General features: G+C 30.7%; 1 protein-coding gene and 1 pseudogene across 2 annotated transcripts; one reads left to right on the top strand and one right to left on the bottom strand.

Annotated features, from left to right (window-relative positions):
* Nucleotides 1–3252: 3252 nt before the first annotated feature.
* LOC114187671 (MIF4G domain-containing protein / MA3 domain-containing protein) lies at nt 3253–8283 on the bottom strand. Of its 2 annotated transcripts, none has more exons than XM_028075979.2 (8): nt 8075–8283; nt 6515–7860; nt 6215–6404; nt 5343–5446; nt 5125–5227; nt 4726–5024; nt 3917–4222; nt 3253–3738 (listed from the first exon to the last, which is right to left on the bottom strand). In XM_028075979.2, the coding sequence occupies exons 2-8, from the start codon at nt 7850–7852 to the stop codon at nt 3394–3396; spliced, it is 2685 nt and encodes an 894-aa protein (XP_027931780.1). In that variant the 5' UTR covers nt 7853–7860; nt 8075–8283; the 3' UTR covers nt 3253–3393. The 2 variants fall into 2 exon arrangements, with proteins under 2 accessions (XP_027931780.1, XP_027931779.1); XM_028075978.2 differs by having other exon boundaries at nt 6515–7886; nt 8075–8277.
* Nucleotides 8284–15365: 7082 nt separating this feature from the next.
* On the top strand, nt 15366–18689 carry LOC146885721 (uncharacterized; annotated as a pseudogene).
* The last annotated feature ends 7856 nt before the right edge of the window (nt 18690–26545 follow it).

Genomic DNA, 26545 nt, shown 5'->3' with positions numbered 1-26545 from the left:
AGGATGGGTCCAGAACAAATCGCTTACCACATCAGATTCATCAAGACATCTACTAAAATGGATGTAGTGATCACGTTCCAACATCAACATTAACTGTTGTAACTCAGTTCTTGAACCTCTTATTGAACGTTTGTACCTATATCTCGCATTATACACTTGCTTCAGAGTTGTAACATTACAATCATCTTTTTCTTTCAAAGTGAGAAGTATATTTGCAGGTTTGACTTGACTTTTGGTCATATCAACAAGCAACGACTGTTCAGTAGACTTCAACCTACCCGCATAGGGGTGACCAACTAGAGTAGAAGAGACATCGTGATTATGGTAACCACGTTTTACGTTCAACACCCATCCCTCCCCTTGAGAGATGGGTCTCCCTCTCAATCTAAAGGGACAATCACGTTTTCTTGTCCCAGATAAACTGGGTTCTGCATCAGACTTGTATTTTCTATATTTTCCACCTCTTTCACAACCTAATAATACATGGGTCTTTCTTCCTGGTTGTCCATTGTATTTATCCGATCTTAGAATAATAACGACAAACCCAAGATTATAAGCAACCCCTCTAACCCATTTAATTAATTCTTCACGTGTTGAGAAAATATCATCGGTTGTAAAATGAGATGTATAATCTTGTTCGCAGATATCATGAACAAAATCAGAAAACTCTGACAGGAGACTACAATTTTGTTGAGAATCCGCTTGAGAATCCAAGAAACTCAAATAACTAAATTCATGCTCTTCCATAATGAACTATAATAAAAAAAGAAATTTTAATAAGTAAATAACCTATCTAAATGCATAAAGAATGCAACACGTATCACAGAAAACGACTGAATATAACACGTATCAAAAATTGAAAACTAATTGCATGTTCATATTCAAAAATTGAAAACTAATTGCATGTTCATATTCATTGCATAATTTAAGTTAGAAAATTCACTAATCACACAGACTCAGATTAAAAATTCACCAATAACACAATATACAAACCAACACACAAAATCAAACGGAATACCTTGAAACGGAATAGGTATTCCGTTTCACATCTTTAACACACGGATTATGTAATCCGTTTAGAAAAACAAAATTTTGGTTTCTCTTTCATGTTCAAGTGTGTGGACTTCAAGTGTTTCATGTGTTGGACAAAACATCCATAACATAATAAGGAGCAGAAATTTCAACGAAATAAGTTATTATACATATGCAATGATAACGAAAATCATAATTTATACGAAACACAGAATCCGTTTCAAAAATGTATGAAACGGATTCTGTACTCCGCTTTTAAAAAAATTAGCAAATTTTTTTATAAACGGAATACAAAATCCGTTTCAAAACTGTATGAAACGGATTCTGTACTCCGTTTCATAAAAAAATTTGCAAATTTTTTTATGAAACGGAATACAGAATCCGTTTCATACTGTATGAAACGGATTCTGTATTCCGTTTCAAAAAATTTGCAATTTTTTTTGTGAAACGGAATACAGAATCCGTTTCATACTGTATGAAACGGATTCTGTATTCCGTTTCATAAAAAAAATTTTTTTGAAACGGAATACAGAATCTGTTTCATACAGTATGAAACGGATTCTGTATTCCGTTTCATAAAAAAATTTGCAAATTTTTTTATGAAACGGAATACAGAATCCGTTTCATACTGTATGAAACGGATTCCGTATTCCGTTTCCCATACATTTTGAATCCCAAACAATGCCTTCAAACAAATTCAATTTAAAAAACTTATGCTGGTATGAAGGCTAACCTGACTGACGGAAATACCACTTCGACGAGCTAACGTAGTTACTTAGAAGAACTTCCTTCAAAGAATGAACCTTCAATCACAATAATAATCAATAGTGTGACAGAATAAACAAAACAGCATGAATAAAGAAATGAGGATACAAACCTCCAGGGACCACCACGAACGAGCAAAGATACGAGGGACCACACTGCAAAGAATGAAGGGCTGAAGCACTGCAGAGAATGAAAGGCTGAAGGATGCAGAGAATGAAGGGCTGAAGGACGAGAGGGACCACACAGAATGAACTGAAGAAGCAAGAATGAATTGATGATGGAGAACAGAGGGAGTTCACGTTTTGGGGATGCAGCGAGGTTGACGCAGTAAATTTCATTTACTGCGTCCGTACCATTTTCAACCGTTCTCAACCATTCTCACACGATATTAAATAAGGACAGAAATGTAAATTTGGGGGGTACAGGAGATTTATTGGAGGTGCAGGGAGAAGGCCCCACACACTAAATTTGAAACATTTTTCCATTGGGCTAAAAGAGAAGAATCCAAGTTGATTGCTTTCCACATTTGAGTTTAAATGTGTTTTACTCTAAATATATGGTTACCTTTTTTTCCTTTAAAAAATGAAAATAAGATTATTTGTGATACCTCAACCTATATATAAAATATATAAAAAAAGTGATTACTGTATATTTATCTTAAATTACTCTCAATTAAAATCTTCCAAAAAGTTACAAATTGCCTACACACGTCACAAGTGTGTCTTAGGTACTAGTAAGTGTATTTATTTTTCATATACTTTTCTCCGCCTGCATTAATATTTTCTTAGCAAATGGATCATTAATAGGGTTAAATATATCTTTGGTGTCTTAACTTTAGGTGAAATTTGAAATTAGTCACTCTTCAAAATTTTGATCAAATTTAATCTTCCAACTTAGTTCTTTTAACTAAATGCGTTTTAAACATTAAATAAACTTAACAAAATTTAGTTAAAAGAACTAAATTTAAACATTTCTAAAATTGAAAGACTACATTGAATCAGTTTTAAAAAGAGACTAATTCTAAATTTCACTTAAAAACATATCGTAAATTAATGACCCTCTGGAACAAGTGATGCATAAGTAACTTCTTATATTACCTTCATATATAGATGCTCCTCCAAAAGCTAGGACATTGAAATTCAGTTCTCAAAAATCACTAGTCAATCTTTATTTTGTTTCCCATCATATTTTACCAAATCACTCCTATTCAAAGATGCATAAACAATAGGAAAAATAAGACCCTTAAATCACCTCCACCAAACCCAAACATTCAAACTCGGTCTAAGTCATTTGAAATAAATCTATGGCCTTGAAGCAAGTCACAGCCCCTGTATGAAATGCTTATTAAACAAGCGGCATATTATGTTAAGGTATTTGAAAATCGGCTTGCGTTGTGATCGCGACAGCTCACGAGCCCATTATTAAAAAAAAAATGACATTATTTATAAGAAAAGGTTTCTTTAAAAAAAAATTGAAAGAAAATTTGATTACATTTCCTAGTACATATTTTTCCACTTCTAAAATTGATTACATTCATTTTGTCTCGCCAAAGTATCTCCATACAAGCAAAATTATGAAATTAAAAATCAAATAACTTCACTTTCTCCTCCGCTTTCTCTGTCTGTCACTCTCATCAGAACTACTTGAATCTGAGTCTGAACTAGCTGTTCCAGAATCAGATGAATCAGAACTCTCCGACTCATCATCTGATTCAGATTCTGAAACTTGTTTTTGTTGTTGCATGATAAGACGTGGCATATTCTTCAAATACTCACGTAGGTTCTCCGTAAGACCACCAAGACCAATGGATGTAAAGAAATTAATGCAGAACCGTGTGTTTTTTGGATTATCTTTCGGAAATATGGATTCGAAAGATTCCTGCATAGTTGGATCGTTTAACCGTTCATTTAGCAGCCGGATTCCAAGATGCTCTGATAATTCCTGCAACATCATAAACAGAAATCAACATCTTCCACATACCATACATGAGTGCATAATTTACACAGTCAGAAGACAAGAAGCCCAAATAAGTATATTTCTAAAGCTGGCAATTCAAACTTCGAGAAATAATACTGCAGGTGCATAAGCAAGAGAAATATTTGATTTTGATTATGAATACCTGGAAGAGAATCTTAATAAATATACGTGAAGAAGAAGTTGTGTCCTCTTCAGTCAGGCGTATATACGATAAAACATGCCAAGGTAAAGCATCTGTGCCAAGTAAATGAGCAAAAAATTTTGCCACATTACGCAGTTTGTTTGTTTCAAGTCGGTGAATCATGGAGTACTGCTGCACAAAGCACTTCTCAAAATTTTCTTGGTGTACTTTGTTGATCATGCAGAAACGCTGCCCCAGAAGACCATAATATCGGAGATAGGTTCTCTCTTGGCTGCAACATTCCAGAAGCATAATGCACAATTCCATCTGCCACCAATTATAAAAATACAAAATTATAATTAGTTCAAATAAGCAAAAGGCATAACTTAAAGAAATGGAGAACAATACATTCTATTCTGGAAATGAATGTTCGATCTGAGTAACTACGTATAGATACAGAGTCTATGCTTGGAATAGTTAAAAGCTTATAACAGCTAGGCATTGATGCACCGGTTATATAAAAGAGCATCAAATCAGATAAAAATAAACGAACAAATAACCTTGATCCGAAGAGATAATAAGTTAAATTCAGTTCTAAATTCTAAAAGACCAAGTAGTGCCAAGATACAAATTGGCAAATTAGTGAGTTTATACAAGGGATACATAAAGAAAGAGAGCATTCAATTTTTCAATATATTGAACTAGATTCTAATGTTCTTCCATGTTCATAAAATATAAATTTGACATACTAAAAAATTTAAATAAGAAAAAGGCAGCAAGTAGATAATTTAGCAAAAGAAAATGAATTCTAGCAATGATTCCGATCTCACCTCTTGACCTGGCTCAAGCTTAATTTTCAGAAGCTTATGACCAGCTTCCTCAAAATCAACACTAGACATAATTGTTAGGTATATTGTCCTTCGAAGATTGACAAGATTTGTCTCTGTTTCATCTTTTATTTGCATCTGTTCTTCATCCTCTTCATCAGACTCATCTTCTTCATCTTCATCATCTGACTCAGCATCCACACCTTCCTCTTCATCCTCGGATTCCTCACCCAGCATTGATTTCTTCAACTCTTCATAACGCTTTTCATTCTCCAGGAAATTGGGATCTGGCTTGAATATATCTGAGAAAAAACAAAAATAGAATATAAAGAAATCAAAATGACCAATGACCACAATCAATCAAATAAGAAACATATACAAACTTCTCAAAACAAAATATACCAAGGGAAATCTCAGGATTTATCTCTTCATCCAAGGAAACTTCATGAGTTAACTGATCTTCCTGCTCCACCAGATCTAGCTCAGGACGAACAGCTGGATAGCCCTGTTAATCATTGCAACACATTCTTTAAACTACTCCTTTAAATTTTTTTACAAATGAGTTAAATTATGTCTTATTATGTTAATGTGTCATTCCTATCACAAACCATAAAAAGTACCTGAAACTTCGCTTTTCTTATTGCAAACAAGCCTTCAATCAAAAACTGAACACGTTTGTCAATTTCTCCTTCATGAAGAATCCCACGAAAACGCTCAAAGATACCTGCAAATTATAAAATCTTATTTGCCAGAAAATTTAAGGACAGAAGATTATCTCAAGCATCATTTGCCCATATACACAATGTCTTGCAAGACCAGAACAAAACCTGAAGCGTGGAGCACTTGGATAGGGCAATAACTAGAGGAACGGTTATGTACACTAGCATATTTGCTTTTGTTTGGGTATTATAATCAGTTAGAAAACTTAATTATCATAATCAAACGAGGGAGAAAATTCACATGGAGGCTTTTGATATTTTAAACAAGAACTGCATGCCCTACACCAAGGACTCAAGCTCATATTTTAACAACTCACGACACCAGACAAATTAATTTTTATTTTTTGTAATGATATATTATCTAATACTCCTTCAAGTCACCTTTGATCTAACTTGTTTCTTGTTTCCTAAATCTTTTAATCTTTCCAGCCTCTTTCCTAAGTCCTTACTCTCTCCGGCCTCCTTAATCCTTAATCTCTCCGGCCTCTCCTTAATCCTTAATCTCTCCGGCCTCTCCTTAATCCTTAATCTCTACAGCCTCTCCTTAATCCTTATCTTTACAGCCTCAATGAAACAATTTCATACAACTCGAATCTTAAACATCATTTATTTATCTCTAACCTGCTATCGTAGGTTAGTTAATACATCAAGCATACGAAGACGAAAATAGGGTCTATGATGTGAAAGGAAGTGCAATAGAAAATAAGACAAATGCCAAAGTCATTATCACATTTGAAAATAAAACCCTAAGCAATAGGTGAGGGAATACTCACCATGAAGACCCTTGGGTGAGAGATCCTGCAGTATTGAACCACATTCTGTCACAAAACCAACTGCTACTTCAACACTATCGTCAGTAGGTTTCTCGAGTAACACAGTTAGTAACTCAAGAGCAATGATCTCATGAGCTACTTGCTGATTCACCAGATGCCCTATAAATTTAACAGCTGCTAGTAATTGAGGCTATAAATGATGAAAAACAAACAAAAAACACATCAGAAGCATAACAAAGACAAATAAAAGAAAATTAGAAGAAAAAAATTGATCTCAAGTTAAGAAGAATAACCACATACCTTGTCATTCCTCTTATAAGCCCTCTTAAGCTGCAAAACAATCCTTCTTAGCAAAAGATCTCCCACCTCAGGAAACTTTGTATTAACGACAGCAACCAAGGCAGCAAAAACATCTGTAAATCCCGGGGATGCCATCTGTGACTTCATACATGACCGACAAAAAAGTCCCCTTCCCCTGATCAGGTTTTCCGAAAACAATTCAGGAATTATATTTTTTATGTTTGTAGCATTAACCTTATTTACAAGCCCGTTTATGCTCTTTCTAAGAGCATCCCACGTTAACCTTTGATATTCGACACTACTTTTATCTTGAACTTCTTTCATCATCATCGCCATCTTAAAGGGGGGAATGTAAACACCACCACTCCTGCCCAGATTAGATGCATCACCATTCAGGTTACCTCCTGGGATACTTGTCTGTCGTTGAGGATTTGCATCTCCAACAGTTCTCCCATTTCCATTCTCTTTCTTCCTACTTTCTTCTTGATACTTGCTCACACCCTTATCCCTGTGGTTGCGCTCATTGTCATCATCCCTTTCAGCTCTTCGTCTCCTATCCCTGTCATCATCCCTTTCAGCTCTTTGTCTCCTATCCCTGTCATCATCCCTTTCAGCTCTTTGTCTCCTATCCCGGTCATCATCCCTTTCCACTCTTCGTCTCCTATCCCTATCCCTCTCTGATTTCCTCGCCAACTCCCTATCATCTTCCTCCGAATCATAACGTGAGCGTCTATCCCTGTCACTGTTACCACCCTTTTCCAATGTTCGCCTCTTATCCCTATCACTGTACCCACCTGATTTCCTGGTCAGCTCCCTGTGATCTTCTTCTGAATCATGCTGTCCGCGGCGATCCACAATTCTACTTTTGTCTTCCTCCCCTCCGCGCCATCTATCGCTGTGATGCAATCTATGACTTTCTTTCTCCACTTGCCTTTCACTCTGACCATTCACTCGACGAGAATCCCTATCACCCCGGCTATCTCCTTCAGCATCCCTCCCTCCACGTCTATCATAATCCTGCGGCAGCCTCTCATTCTCTTCACTAACTCTCTTTTTATTCACAATCTGACCCTCCTCCTCTGAGCTCTCCGACCTCTCCTTTCTCTCCCTACTCCTACTTTTCTTATCACTCCCCATTCCACCATCCCTCTCAGCCCCCTTTCTCTCTTCCCCCGAATCACTTCTATCACTATCATCCCTGCGGTGACCAGAACTCTTCCTACCACTCCTACCACCACGCTTATACTCATCCCTCTCGTCATCCTCAGATTCGCTGCCACTGCGTCTCCTCACATCATCTTCACTCGACTCGCTACTACTGCTACGTCTTCTCGCCATATCAAACCCTAATTCAATCCAACATAAGTTAAATCTACAATCAAAGAACACGGGTATTACACAAAAATTTCAAAATTGTTGTAATATCACCGCCAAACTACTTAAAATTGTAAAAATGAAGTGTGAATGGAAAAATGAAACAAAAATCACAATAGAAAACCCTAAGTAATACAGTGTCAAAGAAGAGAACAATTGAACAAACCACAAAACGAAAATGGATACCTTAGGTCGTGACAGAGAACCGAAAAGTTGCGTGAAAGAACTCGATGAAGTCTTCGCAGAGTGTATTAGGTTTAGGTATCGAAAGAAGGGTGAGAAACGGAGAGAGATGACGGTTGTTTTGCAGAGGTTCTTAGGTTTAGGTTTTCAGAAAGGAGGGTGTTTATGCAATGATTTGAAAAATTATCGATTTCAGATGAATTAAACTGTAGTATATCTAAATCACGTTATTTCACGCATATTATTTAAATATATAGATATTATTAAGTTAATATATAAAATAAAATTATATTTATTAAAAATAAAATAAAATAAATTAAAAAATAAGATAATAATGATTAATAAATATAAAAAAAATAAAAATAGATAATTTTATAAAAAATTAATAAAAGTAATGGATAATTTTAAAAAATTTAATAAATAATTATATTTTAAAGAATAAAAATAGAATTTTGAAATGAGAACATAAATGAAGGAATCATCTTTATATATTATTATAGACTAACATAAACACATGCACTATCACAATCTTCTTTCAACTTACATACACATAGTATTTATCTTTTGTTTTCTGTTGATTTGTAAGCATCATTATATTTGGCTAGCTGAATCTAAATGTGTTGATATTATTTACTTTGTTAACTACACTATCGTGCTATCTAAAATTTGTTTTGTTCTTTAGTTGTTTTAATTTTTAAAACATTCATTTCAAATTTCTTTTTATTTATTTCTGAAGTATTTTACTTATTGCTCAAGTTGAATTCATAATTATTTTTTCAGTGAGACTTATTTTATATTGTCAACACTATAATCGTGGTACCTATATGAAAGCAAGTTTATTGTATGTGTACTTTTTTTTAAAAGATTTTTGTCTTTCAGCATTTGTTTACATTTCAATCTTAGCAATCAATAATTCGTAAAAATATATTTCATGTTACATGCATGTACTATTATTTTTTGTTGTTTGTGTTGATATGTTGCTAGCTTAAATTCAATGTGTTGATATTATTTTTTTGTGTCAATTACACTATCATGCTAACTACATCAAAGAGATTAAGTTTTGCTCCATAGTGCATGTTTTGACTACATTTTTTGTTGCACAACATATATAACTTATTTCTGGTTTTCAAATGATAATAAAATGATCATTTTTTTATTAACATTGTAACAAAATGATATTTTTTTTAATTTATAAGTTATTTTTTTTATTAACATTGTAATAAAATGATAATTTTTTTATTTATCTTTTATTATTTGAAAATAATTTCTGAACACAATAAATTTTTGAATTCTAATTCTAATTAACCAAAACAAGATGCGACATTTGTTGAAAATTTACACCATCAATTAATTTATTTTATTTTTTGGAAGGAATTTATTTGTAATATTTTTTTTTGTATTCACTGAATACAAAAACTGGCATTTATTGATTATTTTTATTTATTGATTATTTTCTATTTCTATTGCTGTTTGAATTTCTAATTTTTACTTTTGTTTTGAAATTTGAATTTGAATTTTGATTCTTTAATGACTAATTAACCAAGACAAAAGATGAAATTCATTTAGACTTTTTATGCCTTTTATTTGTATAATTATTTTTTATATTTTGTATTAGTAGTTGAATTTCTAATTTTTATTTTTATTTTAATGATTTGTAATATTTGTATTTTTTTAAAAAAAATTTAAAAAAAAGATTTATTTTTAATAATGTGTAATATTTGAAATTTTTAATAAATATAATTTATTTATTATTTTATGTGTTTAAATTTTTTGTATTATTCTTTCCAACTATTAATTTGAATTTTTTTTTCTATAAATTTCTAATATTTTTAATCTTTTTATTTTTTTTAAAATTTACATTATATATTTTTTAATATTTTATTTTACTCAATTTTTTATATTACTCTTTAAACTTCCAAATTGTATTTTTTTTAAATTTGTAATCTTTTTATTCTTTAAAAAAGTTACATTATATTATTTTTAATATTTTATTTTTCTCAATTTTTGATATGACTCTTTAAACTTCCAATTTGTATTTTTTTTTTAATTTCTAACTTTTAATAAACATTTTATGTTCTATATTTATTCTTAAATTTTAATTCTTAATTTATAATTCTTTTATATATTTAATTTGTAATAAATAGATACGAAAGCATTAAAGAAGTATATTTTATTAGTAAAGTAATTAGAATTTGAAACAGTGTTTTGCTATGTATAAAACTGTTGAGTATCCATCAAATTTTGTTTATTATCAATCAACACAACAGAACGGTCACTTCCCTTCACCCTCCATGGATACCTTTGTCCCTGTGCCTGCCAGAATAACCTTAGGAAGGTTCACTATAATGCATTTTGTTCATAATCAGGTATGTTTTGTTTACAAAAACTTGAAATATATGTTCGTTCTTCAAAATTAGCCCTTCAAATGTACTGTAAATGTTTTTTCTTCCTTAAGCCATTCATTTTTGAAAACAGTGTTCGAACCCTTATTTTTTTTTTTACATAAAAATCAAAACTTTATTTTATAATGGTTTAAATCTTTGGTTTTTCTTTTTCTTCTTCACTTTTCATCTTTGTCTAACTGTTTCTTCTTTCATCAGACATGCATATCTTTGTCACTATGTTTTTTAATGTTTAAAATCTTATATTTCTTCAACAATCGTTTAAATATACGACATTTGGATGATTTCAAAATTTTTTTTCTTCATTTGTTCTTCTTCATTACAAATCTTTTTTGTCTTAAAAAAAATGTTAACTTTCCAATAATAGTTTAAATTTACAAAATTCTGCTTCCGTAAGCAAAGATTTTTCTTTTACTTTGATGTATATCTGACGTATTAATTAATTTTGCTTCCAATGTCAACTTTCTTCAATAATCCATAAAATCTTATTGTTTACATCACTCATGTTGTATATCTTATTACATTGGATTAAATCTTATTTATTCTCTGTCTTTCTTTCATTATCAGTTTAATGTTTGCTTAGTTTCAGTTTATTACAATCATTTTTTCAATTTTTTTTGACCCTGCTTTTTCTTTGTTGACCACTGGAATTTTAGGAGTTCGGTCATGTTGATCGTATGTTTGTTGCTATGTTTGCTAAAGAATTAGGACATGTTTGGCAGTTGGAAGATATTAAAGGAAATCGCCATCAGTTAACTTATAATATGGATGTCAATAATCCATTGTTGACTGATGGTTGGTCTAGCCTAAGGGTTTTTTTATAAATTGCAGCATATCCATCAAATCTTATTCAGATATGTTGGAAACTTAACATTCCAAATTACTGTATTCTCCGGCATGACTGCAATATCAACTGCTGCCAAATTTCTCTCAAACATACATCGATTGCGATCAAAACAGTTTTTTAGAGTGAAATTGACAAAATCTCAAAGCCAAGCTAGTCATCTGGTGAACAATGTACTTTTATATTGTTTTTTATATGCTATCCTCTTCATAGAAGTTTTTATTTATTTAACTGTTAATTTTTTGCAGGACCTACCAACTGACTTTGCAGCTTATGTTCGCAAACGTAGATTCAAGAGGTTGGAATTGCAGGGATCGACCAACACATGCATTGTTCAGTGTAAGCTTTTGGTGCGTAATTCACCTAAGAAGTCCACTAAGATTGGAAAGGGATGGAAGGACTTTTGCATATTCAATCGGTTGAAAGAAGGGGATGTTATTGTGTTTGCAGCTCACAACCAAATGAGAAATAAGAAGATAAAAGTCTATGTCAAAAAAGAGTTTAGCTTTTAATATTTTACTTTTCTTTTATGAACTTTAGCTGGTATTTATTTTTTTGTTTTCACTTTGAAGCAAGTTTGCTTTGTTTTTGTTTGTAAGACTATCCATCGTCATTTTGTTGCTTCTAATAAGTAGAAGCTATATCTAAAAGTATTATCCGTATGTTAATTTTGGTGAACTTTAATATTTTACTTACTTTGATTTTACTTATTTTCATGTTTCAAATTATTTTTTATAGTTATGTATTACTTTTATATATATTTCTTAAAAAACATCATTAGAACTAAGATTTATTTTAATATTAATGTTATACAAAGAATATTCATTTGTGATAATAAAAATTATTAACAAATTTAATTTTTTTTCAAAAATTTTAACACAGGATTGAAGTTATAAATATTTCTAACATTATAATTCTGTTATCTTTGTATTGTAATACTATCTCAGTACATTATTTGTTTTATAAAAACAATGCAATAAAATAAATTTAATTTGTTACTCTCAAACACACGTGTATTCAAAGTTGTAGTGTATTTATGTTTTAAAAAGTTAAACAACACGTGTATTCATTTTTTATCAAAGGACAATTGAAATTACATTAAGTTGTCATTCTTTTTCTTTCATGAATGATTTAAAAATTATTTCCATTAGTTTCATTGTAAAGTAAATGTAGAAACAAATTTCTACTTTTATGGTTGACTATTATCAAGCATAGTACTTATATGTTGGTCCAAAAAGGTATTATAGCACAAATGCAAAGTTTGAACAGAAGCATATCAGTGTCTACAAATCATGAATTTGGACATTGCATATCAAAAGGTACGTTGTTCCAGATATTGATCAAAAGTTACAGTTTCCATATTAGTGACTTGGTTGTTCTTTTTTATAAAAAGATTGTACTTACATTATCTACCTTAGGAATATTCAGCGTGGAAAACTGACTATGTCCCTTTATATTCAACACATCCTCCAACAAAATGTTTATTTTATTGAACTTCTCTTCATTGTGTAAACAAACAAAACAACAAGTGTATGTATAAACTTCTGGAAACATAACAGTGTATGCATAACAACAATTGTATACATAAACAAACAAAAACAAATGGCTGCAAATCTATCAACAAATGCAAGAAGAAAAAGGAAGAGCATTGTGTCAACAAAGATTTCAAATATGATGATGAAATCCTCAGGTAAAATAATCTTTTTGAGGTATTCATTTGTTCTTAAAACTTCTTGCCAATAAATACATTTACTTATCTCCAATACAATAACATAAACATTCAGATGTACATTTACCAACACAGTTTTTTATTTTGTTTTGTTCACTGCAGATACCAATCATCACAAATCCATTCACAGTGAAGCATTTTGTTCTGGAAATACTACACCTTTTTCTCATTATACAGATTTTGGTAATCATTTTTTCATTCAATACAAATTGTTGTAATCACTGTCTATTCAGTGACATTGTAGAATTTTGACATTATTACTTAATACATCTCTTACAGATAAGTTGTGTTCTTAATATTTTTTTAGGTATTCATAAAAAAAATGCAACTGATGCAATTATTTTATTACTTGGATTGCATACTAGACTGCTTTTAGTGATAAAGTTTAACAGTTTGGATTACATTGTTTAACAATTTTATTTCAAATGAACTTTATCTATTATGCTCTCTACTTATTTTTGAACCATTTTTGCAGTATGGAATGAATATATTACCCTAAATTCAACTATCAACAACTCCTTTACTGTTAGTGAAGATAGAAACCTCCATGCTCAAGCAATTCAATCTTCAAATAGAAATCCATTGTTGGAGTTGACATGTCGTGGTAAGTTTGTTCACTGAATTCAAATTTCATTCAAATTCCCAACAATGAAATTGAAATGCACAATGTGTCATTCATCTTTATATTTAATGTAATCTTTGTATTTTAAAGTGGATACATTTTTTTTTAATTTTGCAGACATTGACCAACTTAATTGTAAGAATGCATGAGTCAGAAGGAAAGTTATTAGGAATCAGAAGATTGCAGAAAAAAGTAATATCATGCCTGATAAATCTAATATTATTTTATCTTTATTTCAATTCCTTTAATAGTTTTTGTATTACTAATATTTACTAACATTTCATGTAAAGAAATTCATGGTTCTACCTCCATTGGATCTGGAATTGTTTGTAATTCAATTGAAATCACCAATGGTCCAATTTTGCACAAGACCAACATTAACAACAAAGGTAACAATCCATGTTGTATTCCAAATTTCTGCTAATTCAATCCAAGTTTCAAACTAATATATCATCATTTTATATTTCATGTCTATACTTGCATATATGGTTCAAAGTGACTGTCATAATACACAACCACTGTTGGATAAAATTACTAACAGGTTGATCAAGAATTTGATGGTAGCAGCTTCATTCCTGCTTCTGTGGATTCTTCTTCTTCTTCTGAAGTTGTTAATCTTTTTGATGTGGAAGAGAACCAAAGTCATGGTAATTTGTACTATTAACAAAATTATTTTGAATACTTTAATTACTTTTATTGTTACAAATTCATGTTGCTAATGTTTAAATGAATATTTAGACATATGTAAGCTGCAATCCTATACCAGTGCAAGATTAAGTCAATCATCTCAATATTTAGAAGCTGTAAAATTGGGGCAGCCTTCTCTTCAGGATGCTATTACACCTATTTCAAAGATATTGGATTTTGACAATAATTCTGATGAAGATGAGAATCATGGTAATCAATAATGCTTGACTATAAAAAATAAATTAATATTTTTTTATTTACCTTTATTATTAATTGTTTATTTATTTTATATCAAATTATCTTATTGAGCATTTCTCCTTTGATTTATATTCAACAACTGAAGTTTAAGGTTGAATACAACTTTTTAGCCAATTTATATTATTATACTGTACATATAAATATAAAAATCTTTTAATTAATAACATATTGTTTTTTATGTACTTAGCACATGTTGATGTAGGGGACTGTTCCATTGAGTGTCCCTATTGTCAAGCTCAATTGTGGTACGAAGAAAGATCTGATAAATGCAAAAGATTAAAACAAGTTGATTTTTCTCTTTGTTGTCAAAAGGGAAAAGTCCAACTTTCATTGTTGAAGAAACCTCCTCAATTGCTTCTAAAGTTGTTGAAAGGTGAAGACACTACAAGCCAACATTTATTACATACATAAGAAGCTACAATAACATGTTCTCATTTACATCAATTGGTGCGAAGATTCATTCCTCAATCAGTGATGGATATGGTCCTCCTCAGTTTATTCTTAGTGGTCAAAATTACCACCGCATTGGAAGTTTATTGCCCGATAAAGGATCAAGTCCAAAATTTGCACAATTATATATTTATGACACAGAAAATGAAACAACAAACAAAGTTAGTCACTTTGGGTATGCCTACATACTTTATTATTTTTTTTATGAATCATTCTGTATATTATTTATCCTTTTGTAATTTTACAGGTCTGATATACAACAATCCATATTTGATAAATCATTGATAGAAGAGTTGAAAAGCATGATTGACAAACACAATGTTCTTGCTCAATCATTCAGAAGAGTAAGAGATTTGATACATGATGATAATCGATCAGATTTTGGATTGAGGTTATTTAGACATCGCTGTAAGGATCCTAGAGTATACAATACCCAAATAGCAGATGAAGTCGTAGCATTGATAGTTGGTGATTTGAGCACTTTAGATGTAGGAAGAGACATCATTGTCAAGAAAGTTTGTGGTCAGTTGACGAGACTACATGAAACTCATACATGTTTCATTCCTCTGCAATATCCTTTGATTTTTCCATATGGAGAAGATGGTTATCAAGAGGATATTCCAATTAGAGATTGTCAAAGATATGGTCAAAGTAGAAAGAGAGTTCGAATTTCTTTACGAGAATTCATTGCTTTCAGAATACAAGATAGAAAGGTTGAATTTGGTAACGTTGTACACTCACGTAGATTGTTTCAACAATTTTTAGTGGATACCTACATGATGATTGAAGCTCAAAGGTTTTCTTTTATAAGAAATAATCAAAAACTCATTCGTTCTGATATTTTAAATGGGTTACAAGAAGTTGTTAACAAAGGTGAAACTGATCCTTCTTCCATTGGAAAGCGTATAGTTTTGCCATGGCATGAGATACATGTTCAATAATTGCCAAGATGCTATGGCCATTTGTAAGAGGTATGGCTATCCAGATTTTTTTATAACAATCACATGTAATGTCAATTGGCCTGAAATTCTTGATTTTGTAAAATCAAGAGGTTTAACTACTTCAGATAGGCCAGACATTGTTTGCAGAGTTTTTAAAATGAAATTAGACCAAATGATGACAGATTTCAAGAAGAATAATTTCTTTGGCAAAGTCAATGCAGGTACACAAACTACATTTCCATCATTCTGATTTTTTACCGCCAATTGTTTTGTATAATTATTATCTTCAAATTATAGGTATGTATACAGTTGAATTTCAGAAGAGAGGTCTGCCACATGCTCATATATTATTATGGTTGAGTGACTCAAACAAGTTAGAAAATGCAAAGCTCATAGATAAAGTAATCTCTGCTGAACTTCCTCATCTAGATCTGTATCCAAAACTTTCAAAGGCTGTTAAAACATATATGATACATGGTCCATGCGAAGCTGCTAGATTCAACTCACCATGCATGAAAGAAGGTCGATGTTCTAAATTTTTTCCTAAAAAGTTTAGACATAAAACTACAATTGATGAGGATGGATATCCTGTATATAAGCGTAGAGATACATGTTTCATTCCTTTGCAATATCTTGTGTTGAAAAATGGACATAAATTAGGTAATGGAAATGTTGTGCCTTATAGTCCTCTTCTCTTAATGCGATATCAAGCTCATGTTAATACAAAATATTGCAACAAATCAAACTCAATCAAGTATTTGTTCAAATATGTCAACAAAGGTCCTAATAGAGCCACAATGAAAATTACAGACAAAGAGAATGATTCTACAGAAGTCCGTATTGTTGATGAGATTAAAAGATATTATGATTGTAGATATTTATCTCCATGTGAAGCAGTTTGGAGAATTTATGGATTTGATATCCATCATAGATGGCCTGCTGTTCAGCGTTGAACTTTTCACCTACAAGATCAACAAACAATTTTGTTTAAAGATGATGATAGAATTGATGATGTATTGGAGAGGAATGGCAACATCAATACCATGTTTCTAGCTTGGTTTGAAGCTAACAAAAAATATGAGGAAGGAAGGAACTTGACCTATGTTGAATTTCCAACAAAGTTTGTTTGGATGTCTCAACAAAGGCAATGGAAACCAAGAAAGCAGGGTTATAGTATTGGAAGACTGACATATGTTCCTCCAGTATCGGGTGAATGCTATTACATGAGAATCTTACTAACAAAACAAAAAGGTTGTATTAATCATGATAGTATAAAGACAATTAATGGTAAAACATTCTCTACATACCAAGAGGCTTGCCAAGAATTGGGATTATTGGCAGATGACAAAGAATTCATTGATGCTATTAAAGAGGCTAGCCATCTTGCATTTGGAAATCAACTTAGAAGGTTATTTGTTTCTTTGTTAATCATGGATACAATGTCAAAGCCAAAAGTTGTTTGGGATGCAACTTGGAATCAATGATGAATCAATGTGCAACATTAATCAAGGAAGTCTTCGTGCTAAACTATTGACGGAAACAAAACTTATCATATGGGATGAAGCTCCTATGATGAATAAGTTATGTTTCCAAGCTTTTGATAGAACATTGAGAGACATTATGAGAGCTACAAATGAAGATAATGCTGAAAAACCATTTGGTGGAAAGGTTATTGTCTTGGGCGGTGATTTTAGACAAATCTTGCCAGTAGTAAGAAAGGGATCAAGGTATGATATTGTGAATTCATCAATTAATTACTCTAATTTGTGGCAATATTGCACAGTTCTTAGGCTATCACAAAACATGAGGTTAAAATGTGTTGTTTCAAATGAAAGTGCAATACATATAAAAGAATTTGCTGATTGGATTCTTAAAATTGGAGATGGAAATATGAATTTCAATGAAAGTGGTGAAGCCAACATTTCAATACCAACAAATCTTCTAATTCCAGAAAGTGAAACACCTTTACTTTCTTTAGTGAAATTTGTTTATGGTGGTCTAATTGAAAATATCATGAATCCTGGCTTCTTTGATGACGGTGCTATACTTTGCCCTACAATTGATAGTGTTGAACAAGTAAATGACTTCATTTTATCTTTGATTCCTGGTGAAGAACAAATTTATTTAAGTTCAGACACTCCTTGCCAATCTGATGATGATCAAGAAATTCAAGGTGAGTGGTTTACTCAAGAGTTTCTAAATGATATCAGATGTTCAGGAATTTCAAATCATAGGATTAAATTGAAAGTTGGCGTACCAATTATGCTTTTAAGAAACATTGATCAAGCAAATGGTCTTTGCAATGGTACATGGTTGCAAGTTAATGATTTGGGAAAGAATGTTATCTCTGCTACTGTCATAACAGGGAAAAATGTTGGTGACAAAATTTTCATTCCAAGAATGAACTTGACACCTTCTGATTCCAGCATCCCATTTAAATTTCAAAGGAGGAAATTTCCAATATCCTTATGCTTTGCAATGACAATAAACAAAAGTCAAGGACAAACTCTTTCTAAAGTTGGACTTTATCTTCCTCGCCTAGTTTTTACTCATGGACAATTGTACGTAGCAATTTCTAGAGTCACAACAAAGCAAGGACTCAAAGTTTTAATTCTGGATGAAGATGGAAAAGTAAGCAATACAACTACCAATGTGGTTTACAAAGAAATATTTGAAAATCTTTGATAAGAGGTATACATCTTACTTTACAAAATTATTATAATTTGTCAATTATTGTATCTTTAACTGTAATTCCTTTGTTTTGTTACAGATTATAATTCTGGATAAAGATGAAAAAGTAAGCAATACAACTACAAATGTGGTTTACAAAGAAATATTTGTAAATCTTTGATAAGAGGTATACAACTTACTTAAGAAAATTATTATAATTTGTCAAGTATTGTATTTTTAACTGTAATTCCTTTGTTTTCTTGCAGATTATAATATGCCATAGTGTATAGTATGCACTTTCAGGATTTTATTCATAGTTGCAGCCATATTGAAAAGTACATGGTCATTGATACATCTTTGAATTGCATTATTGCATTGTCCAGTCATAGATTGATATTTTGAACACCATGTTTGCTGTAGTACAAATATTATAACAGTTATAAAGATTCCCAATTGTTGTTATTTTTATTTTTGTTTGACTTTAATGTATTGTGAAGAAAAAATATCTACCTAGATGTTCTTATTCCTTACTACAGTACAGGTGGCTTTATTGTTATAAATGCTTTATGTTTTATGTTTCTACAGTACAGTTGTAAATTGTTTTTTTTAAGTTTCTTTATATATTAAAATATCTGCAAAAAACACTTACAACATATATTTCAGTTACTGTACAATTACAGCCACTGTTTGCACATGAAACTGAATTTTTGCTGCCACTTTCAGGTAAGATTCCTTTTCCACGTGATAATATTTGCTCTTCCATTCTCAACTTCAACTTTACCATTCATTCACACTCCTTTTCAGTTACCCATATATTTAAACCTTCACTTTTTTCTGCAATTACATGAATGGAGATGGAGCAAACCAGTACAGATGGAGCAAACAACAGAACAATTCTTTGGAACTTCAACACTATCTACATATGCTCTCAGGTATGCTGTAAATTTAACAACAGAAATAAAGGTTTGGAAAGCATTGATATTTGTTGTTGTTTGTGTTTTCTGGTGTGAACTGTATCATCCTGATTCATATTGTATCAACCACATTAAGATTTCCAGATTTTTCCCTCATATAATTGTTTGAGTGTATGTTTTCATTTCGTTGCAAAGATAAATTTGTTCCTTTTTTTACCGTGTTTATTAATTTGTAGCCGTTTAGATTTGTCGATCGACATTTTGCTGTTGCTTATGAACACGAATTAGTTCCACAATGACACTTGGTAGATGTAAATGGTAAGAGCACGACAGTTACCTATAACATGGATTCAAATAACCCAAAAATCATAGAAGGTTGGAGTAATATGAGAGATTTTGTATGACATCAAAAGTGACTCTTACATGCGGTTTCAGTATTTGGGAAATTCTTTATTTTACATAATTATGTTTAAAAGTGGTTGTACACCAAGGAGTTTGTCAACATTTATGTGCCGTATCAGTCATCAAGAAACAAGATCTATATTTTCAGTCAAATTGACAAAGTATCAAAGCAAAGCAAGTCACTTGGTATATGTCTTACGAATTCTTTTGATCATTTCAATTATTATCATATCAATTTACATATAATTAAATGACAATAATTAATGCACTAACAATAAAATTTGAATCATACAGGACTTGTTATCAAAGTTTGTCAACTTCATTCGGGACGAGAATGTAGAAGATGTGTTTCTTATAGGGCCCAAAACTATAGTCAATTGCAAAATCCTATTATCAAATAGGAATAGAAGTCCAACAAAGATAGGTCAAGGTTGGAGGTTATTTTGTTGTGAAAATGAGTTAAAAGAAGGTGATATTGTTGTCTTCCAAACAGACAATGATTTTATCGAACCAAATATTGAGGTCTTTGTTAATGGTTGTTGTTGTGATTAGATTAAGCATATTTCTATAATGTTGTTGTTCTAAATGATGTATTTCATGACTTATGTTTATTATCATTTCAATAATATCATTATCTAAGTTTAACATTTTATAAATTTATATTTCATTAAATTCTTAAAACAAATTGTTACACATTTATAATTTATTATCAATAATAAAAAAATCCCGTGCATTGCACGGGTCAAAAACTAGTTATCTAAATATAGATGTTATTAACTTTAATATATAAAATAAAATTATATTTATTAAAAATAAAATAAAATATATTAAAAAGATAAGAGAATAATTATTAATAAATATAAAAAAAATAAAAATAGATAATTTTATAAAAAGTTAATAAAAGTAATGGATAATTTTAAAAATTTTAATAAATAATTATATTTTAAAAAATAAAAATAGAATTTTGAAATGAGAACATAAATGAGGAAATCCTCTTTATATATTGTTATAGACTAACATAAACACATGCACTATCACAATTGTGTATACGCAATTTTTAAATATGTGTGATAATATATTATATCGTTAATATTATAATTTTATTAAATTAATATATCAAAAAAGATAGGAAAATAACGATTGATAAATAGAAAAAAAAAAGAGAAGAAACATATATAGACAGTTTTATAAAAAACTTGTAAAAATAACAGTCAAATTTAAAAAAATTAATAAATAATTATATTTTATAGGGTAAAATTGAAATTTTGAAATATGAACACAAAGGAGAAAATCATCTTTATATATTGATTGATGATATATTGATGATGATATTGATGATATTGTTTAAATATGTATGTTATTAAGTTAATATATAAAATAAAATTATATTTATTAAAAATAAAATGAAATATATTAGAAAATTGAGAGAATAATTATTAATAAATATAAAAAAAATAAAAAAAGATAATTTTATAAAAAGCTTATAAAAGTGATGGATAATTTTAAAAAATTTAATAAATAATTATATTTTAAAGAATAAAAGTAGAATTTTGAAATGTAAACATAAATGAGGAAATCTTCTTTATATATTGTTATAGCCTAACATAAACATACATGCACTATCGCGATTGTGTATACGCATTTTCTAAATATATGTGATATTATATTATATTGTTAATATTATAATTTTATTAAATTAGTATATCAAAAAAGATAGGAAAATGGCGGTTGATAAATAGAAAAATATGGAAGAAGCAGAAATAGAAAATTTTATAAAAAATTTGTAAAAATAACAGTCAACTTTTAAAAGTTTAATAAATAATTATATTTTACAGAATAAAATTGAATTTTGAAATGTGGACACAAAAAAGGAAATCCTCTTTATTAGAGAGAATCCTCTTTATATATTGATGATATATATATATATATATATATATATATATATATATATATATATATATATATATATATATATATATATATTATCTAATCTTACTATTATCGATTTCTTTGTTTGTTATTTTATTTTTTATATAATAATATAATATTTTTTTAATTAATTTATTTATATACCATTATAAAGAGATTTCCGTCTTTTAATTTTACATTTTATATAATAATTTTAAATTAATTGTTTTACTATTTTATATTTTAACTGGACACTTTTTTTAAATTTAACTATTTCTTTTATTTGATTGTCTTTTTTTAATTCAATTAGTTTTTTTAAACCAAATTAATAATTTATAATAAAAATATTGGAAATATTTATATTTATTATTAAAATTACAATAATAATAAATTTATGAATTTATATTATTATAAAAATAATAAATACACGTACATAATATATTGTGTTTTCATTGTTTACGAATACAAAATTTCATTTATATATTAAGAAACTTAATTTTAATATGATAACACAATTTTATTTATTTAAATATATATATATATATATATATATATATATATATATATATATATATATATATATATATATATATATATATTATAGATTTTGGTATGCTTTTAGAAACAATCTCTTTATTTCGTTAAGTATCATTTTATATGTGAGATATTGATTCATTTTATATCATTTTATCATTGAAATGTTTATGTGTATCCTTTTATAGTTCATTTTTTTATTCAATTCTTATCTTATTAATTAAAATGAACCATATCTCACTGTGTTTCTTTTAAATGGGAATTACTTACGGTGAATTCATGAATGATAAAAAATATATGTCAAAATAAGAATAACTATTAGATTTTGAATGAACAAGGTGTTTTTATAATTAAAAATAATTCTTTTACTATTTTTTTAGTTCATATGGTTTTATTTGGGAATAAATATTAACGAATGTATTTGTATAGTTTGGTTTTTGTAGGTATTTTTGAATCTGTAATGCTTTCAACAATTGTAATTTTGTAGGTAATAAGTACAAATTTATGTCTTTATTTAAGTTCTTAACGTGTTTTCAATTTGGATTTCTGATTTTAGGACTCTAAAATGTTATAATAATTAAAAAAGTAAATAAGTGAGATTGATTAGATATTTTAAGTAAAGATGAAAGAGTTTCAAAATTATTTAATTAAATATTAGATATTATGAGATAATTTTAGATATAGTTAGATATTAAAAAGTGATAATTAATTATTTAAAAAAATTAATTTGTTATAAGAGATATAATGATTTATTATTATTTATTGATGGGGAAAACAATAACACAAATAATATATCAGAGAATGCAGCGGATATAATTTCTCCTAACTTGCAAGAATCTATGAGGAGCAATAATCAAATAGCAGCAATAATAAATCACCAAAAGCACAAAAAGGTACCAAGATTTTTAACGTGGAAAACCCCGCAAATCAAGGGTAAAAACCACGAGTCGTCCAGGCCAAAGAAATAGCTCCACTAGGTTAAGTGAGACATGGGCTTCTCAAATTTTGGGCCTTTTCTCCACATAGGAAGGGAGCCCAATACCCAACAAATCTCCCCCTCACAACTATGTGGAGATAACCGCCAAACCGGCGATCTCAAAACAAACTTCAAACTTCCCTCTTGACAATGCTTTAGTCATCATTTCAGCACCATTATCATCTGTATGAACCTTTTCCAACTCCAACAACTTAGCATCCAAAGCATCACGTATCCAATGATACCTCACATCAATATGTTTGGATCTAGAATGAAAAGTTGGATTCTTACCAAGATGGATAACACTTTGGCTATCAACGAACAATGAATAGTTATCTTGCCTAAAACCAAGCTCTTGCAAGAATTTCTTCAACCATAACAACTCCTTGCATGCTTCAGTAATAGCAATGAACTTTGCCTCTTCAAAACACTCAGGTTCTCCACCGTTTGTCAAGGTTATGTACTCATCATAAGAATACCTTGTAGAAGGTTGTTTCTGTCTATTAGACCTCCTGAGTTGGACTTGAGGTGATTCAGGTATACCACCAAGATCATCATCAACATCATATTCCTCTTTAGCATCATCAATTGGAACCTCTACTCCACTTCCAAACTGTTGATCATCAACATCACCATGTTGCTCATTGCCTTGAGCTTCCATTTCAACATTCTCCAAATTGTGAGCGGGCAACCTCATCGGATTACCATCAGTGAGATTACTATCTTTCTCGGGTGTGGTCTTCTCCACCTTATTAATGTCTTCAATGGTCTGGTCTTCCATGAATTGTACATCACAGCTTCTAACAAGCTTCTTCTCAATAGGATCATAAAACCTGTAGCCAAATTCATCCTCACCATAGCCAATAAAGATACATTGCCTTGTCTTTTTATCTAACTTGGATCTTTCATCCTTAGGAACATGAACAAATGCCATGCAACCAAAGACACGCAAATAATCATAGCTAACATTCTTACCAAACCAAATTTTGTCTGGCACCTCAGTATTCAAAGCAACTACGGGACTGAGATTAATAACATGCACAACTGCAAGCAATGCCTCTCCCCAAAAGTGCTTAGGCAACTTTGCTTCTGAAAGCATCCATGTAACCCTTTCAACCAAGGTCATGTTCATCCTCTCTGCTAGACCATTCAACTGAGGAGTTTTAGGAGAAGTCTTCTCGTGTCTAATACCATGCCGCCTGCAATAAACATCAAAAGGTCCACGATACTCACCACCATTATCACTACGGATGCATTTCATCTTCTTGCCTTATTGCCTTTCAACCATAGCATGAAATTCCTTGAACTTTTCAAGTACTTGACCTTTCCGCTGAATAGCATAGACCCACAGCTTCCTGGAACAATCATCAATAAAAGTAACAATGTAAAGTGCACCACTAAATGACTTTACCTTTAATGGGCCACAAACATCAGAATGCACCAATTCAAGCAATTCTGACTTCCTTGAGGGAGGATGCTTCTTAAAAGATACTCTGGTTTATTTACCAGCCATGCAATGAGAACATTTCTCCAATTCTGCATTTCTCAATCCCATAAGCACACCCTTTTTAGCTAAGTAGTTAAGCCTTTTCTCACTTATATGACCAAGCCTCCGGTGCCACAAAGATGCCTCCACATACATAACATTCACACTCTCTTTAGCAACCAAAGCTTTAGTCCAGTACAATTTAGATTGTTTCTCCCCTCTAGCCATAACCAAGTTACCTTTAGTGAGCTTCCATTTACTAGAACCAAAGTGATTGTCATAACCACAATCATCAAGCAACTGCACAGAGATTAAATTAAAATGGACATCTGAAGCATGTTTGACTCCTTTAAGCAACAACTGCACTCCCATGTTGGTTTGCAGGCAAACATAACCAACACCAATCACTTTAGACTCACCATCATTACCCATCTTCAACACTCCAAAATCACCAGAAGTGTAAGATGTGAAGAACTCCTTCCTAGGTGTAACATGCAGTGTAACACCACTATCAATAATCCACATGCTCTCATCAGATACAAGATTAACGGACTCAAAGTCACGAAGAAGAACAAGATCACCATCTGTAGCAGTAGTGACACGATCATCATCATCATCATGGTCATTCTCTCTTTGTTTGCCCTTCTTGTCTTTGTTCTCCTTTTTCCACTTAAAATAATATTTCTAAATGTGCCCAGTTTTATAACAAAAATGACACCTAAATTCTTGTATCTTGACTTGGACTTGCTCCTACTCTTCTCTCTACCACTTTTATGTTCCTTTTTCTGACTTCTCCCCCTAGCTTCTGTAACAAGCATCTCAGATTGAGATGAAGAACCATGTGCCTTCCTTCTCATCTCTTCATTAAGAGCACTGCTTTTTGCCATCTGAAAAGAAACAACACCAATCGAGGCAGAGTTTGTAATTGAAACCCGAAATACCTCCCAAGACTCTAGTAGAGTATTAAGCAACCATAATCCCATAACTTCGTCATCAAACTTTATGCCCATTCCTGACAATTGATCTAGGAGCCCTTGAAACTCATTTAAGTGATCAAAAATAGAAGAATTCTCCATGTACCTCAAATTCATCAAGCAATTTAACAAATACAATTTATTATTGCCCGACTTTGAAGCATACAAAGACTCAATCTTCTCCCACAAAGCTCTGGCATGTGTCTCATTAGCAATATGATTATAAACATTATCTTCAACATATTGCCGAATAAAACCACATACATGTTGGTGCTCAAAGTCCCATTCTTCTTCAGACATAGAATCTGGCTTCTGTGTAGTAAAGACCGGAAGATGCAATTTCTTGACAAATAATAAATCTTTCATCTTGCCCTTCCACAAATGATAATTTGTACCGTTCAACGCAACCATCTTTGCATTTGCCTCCATCATTCAAGCAAGTAAATATAGCCCAACCAAGAGCTCTGATGCCATTCTGATGGGGAAAACAATAACACAAACAATATACCAGAGAATGCAATGGATATAATTTCCCCTAACTTGCAAGAATCTATGAGGAGCAATAATCAAAGAGCAGCAATAATAAATCACCAAAAGCACAAATAAAGGCACCAAGATTTTTAACGTGGAAAACCCCTCAAATCAAGGGTAAAAACCACGAGTCGTCCAGACCAAAG

This window comes from Vigna unguiculata, chromosome 6 (assembly GCF_037176805.1).
Source record: "Vigna unguiculata cultivar grain cowpea cultivar isolate G323 ecotype 2 chromosome 6, ASM3717680v1, whole genome shotgun sequence".
Lineage (NCBI taxonomy): Eukaryota > Viridiplantae > Streptophyta > Magnoliopsida > Fabales > Fabaceae > Vigna > Vigna unguiculata.
The sequence above is the reverse complement of the archived record's forward strand: the minus strand, read 5'-3'. Positions and strand labels throughout refer to the sequence as shown.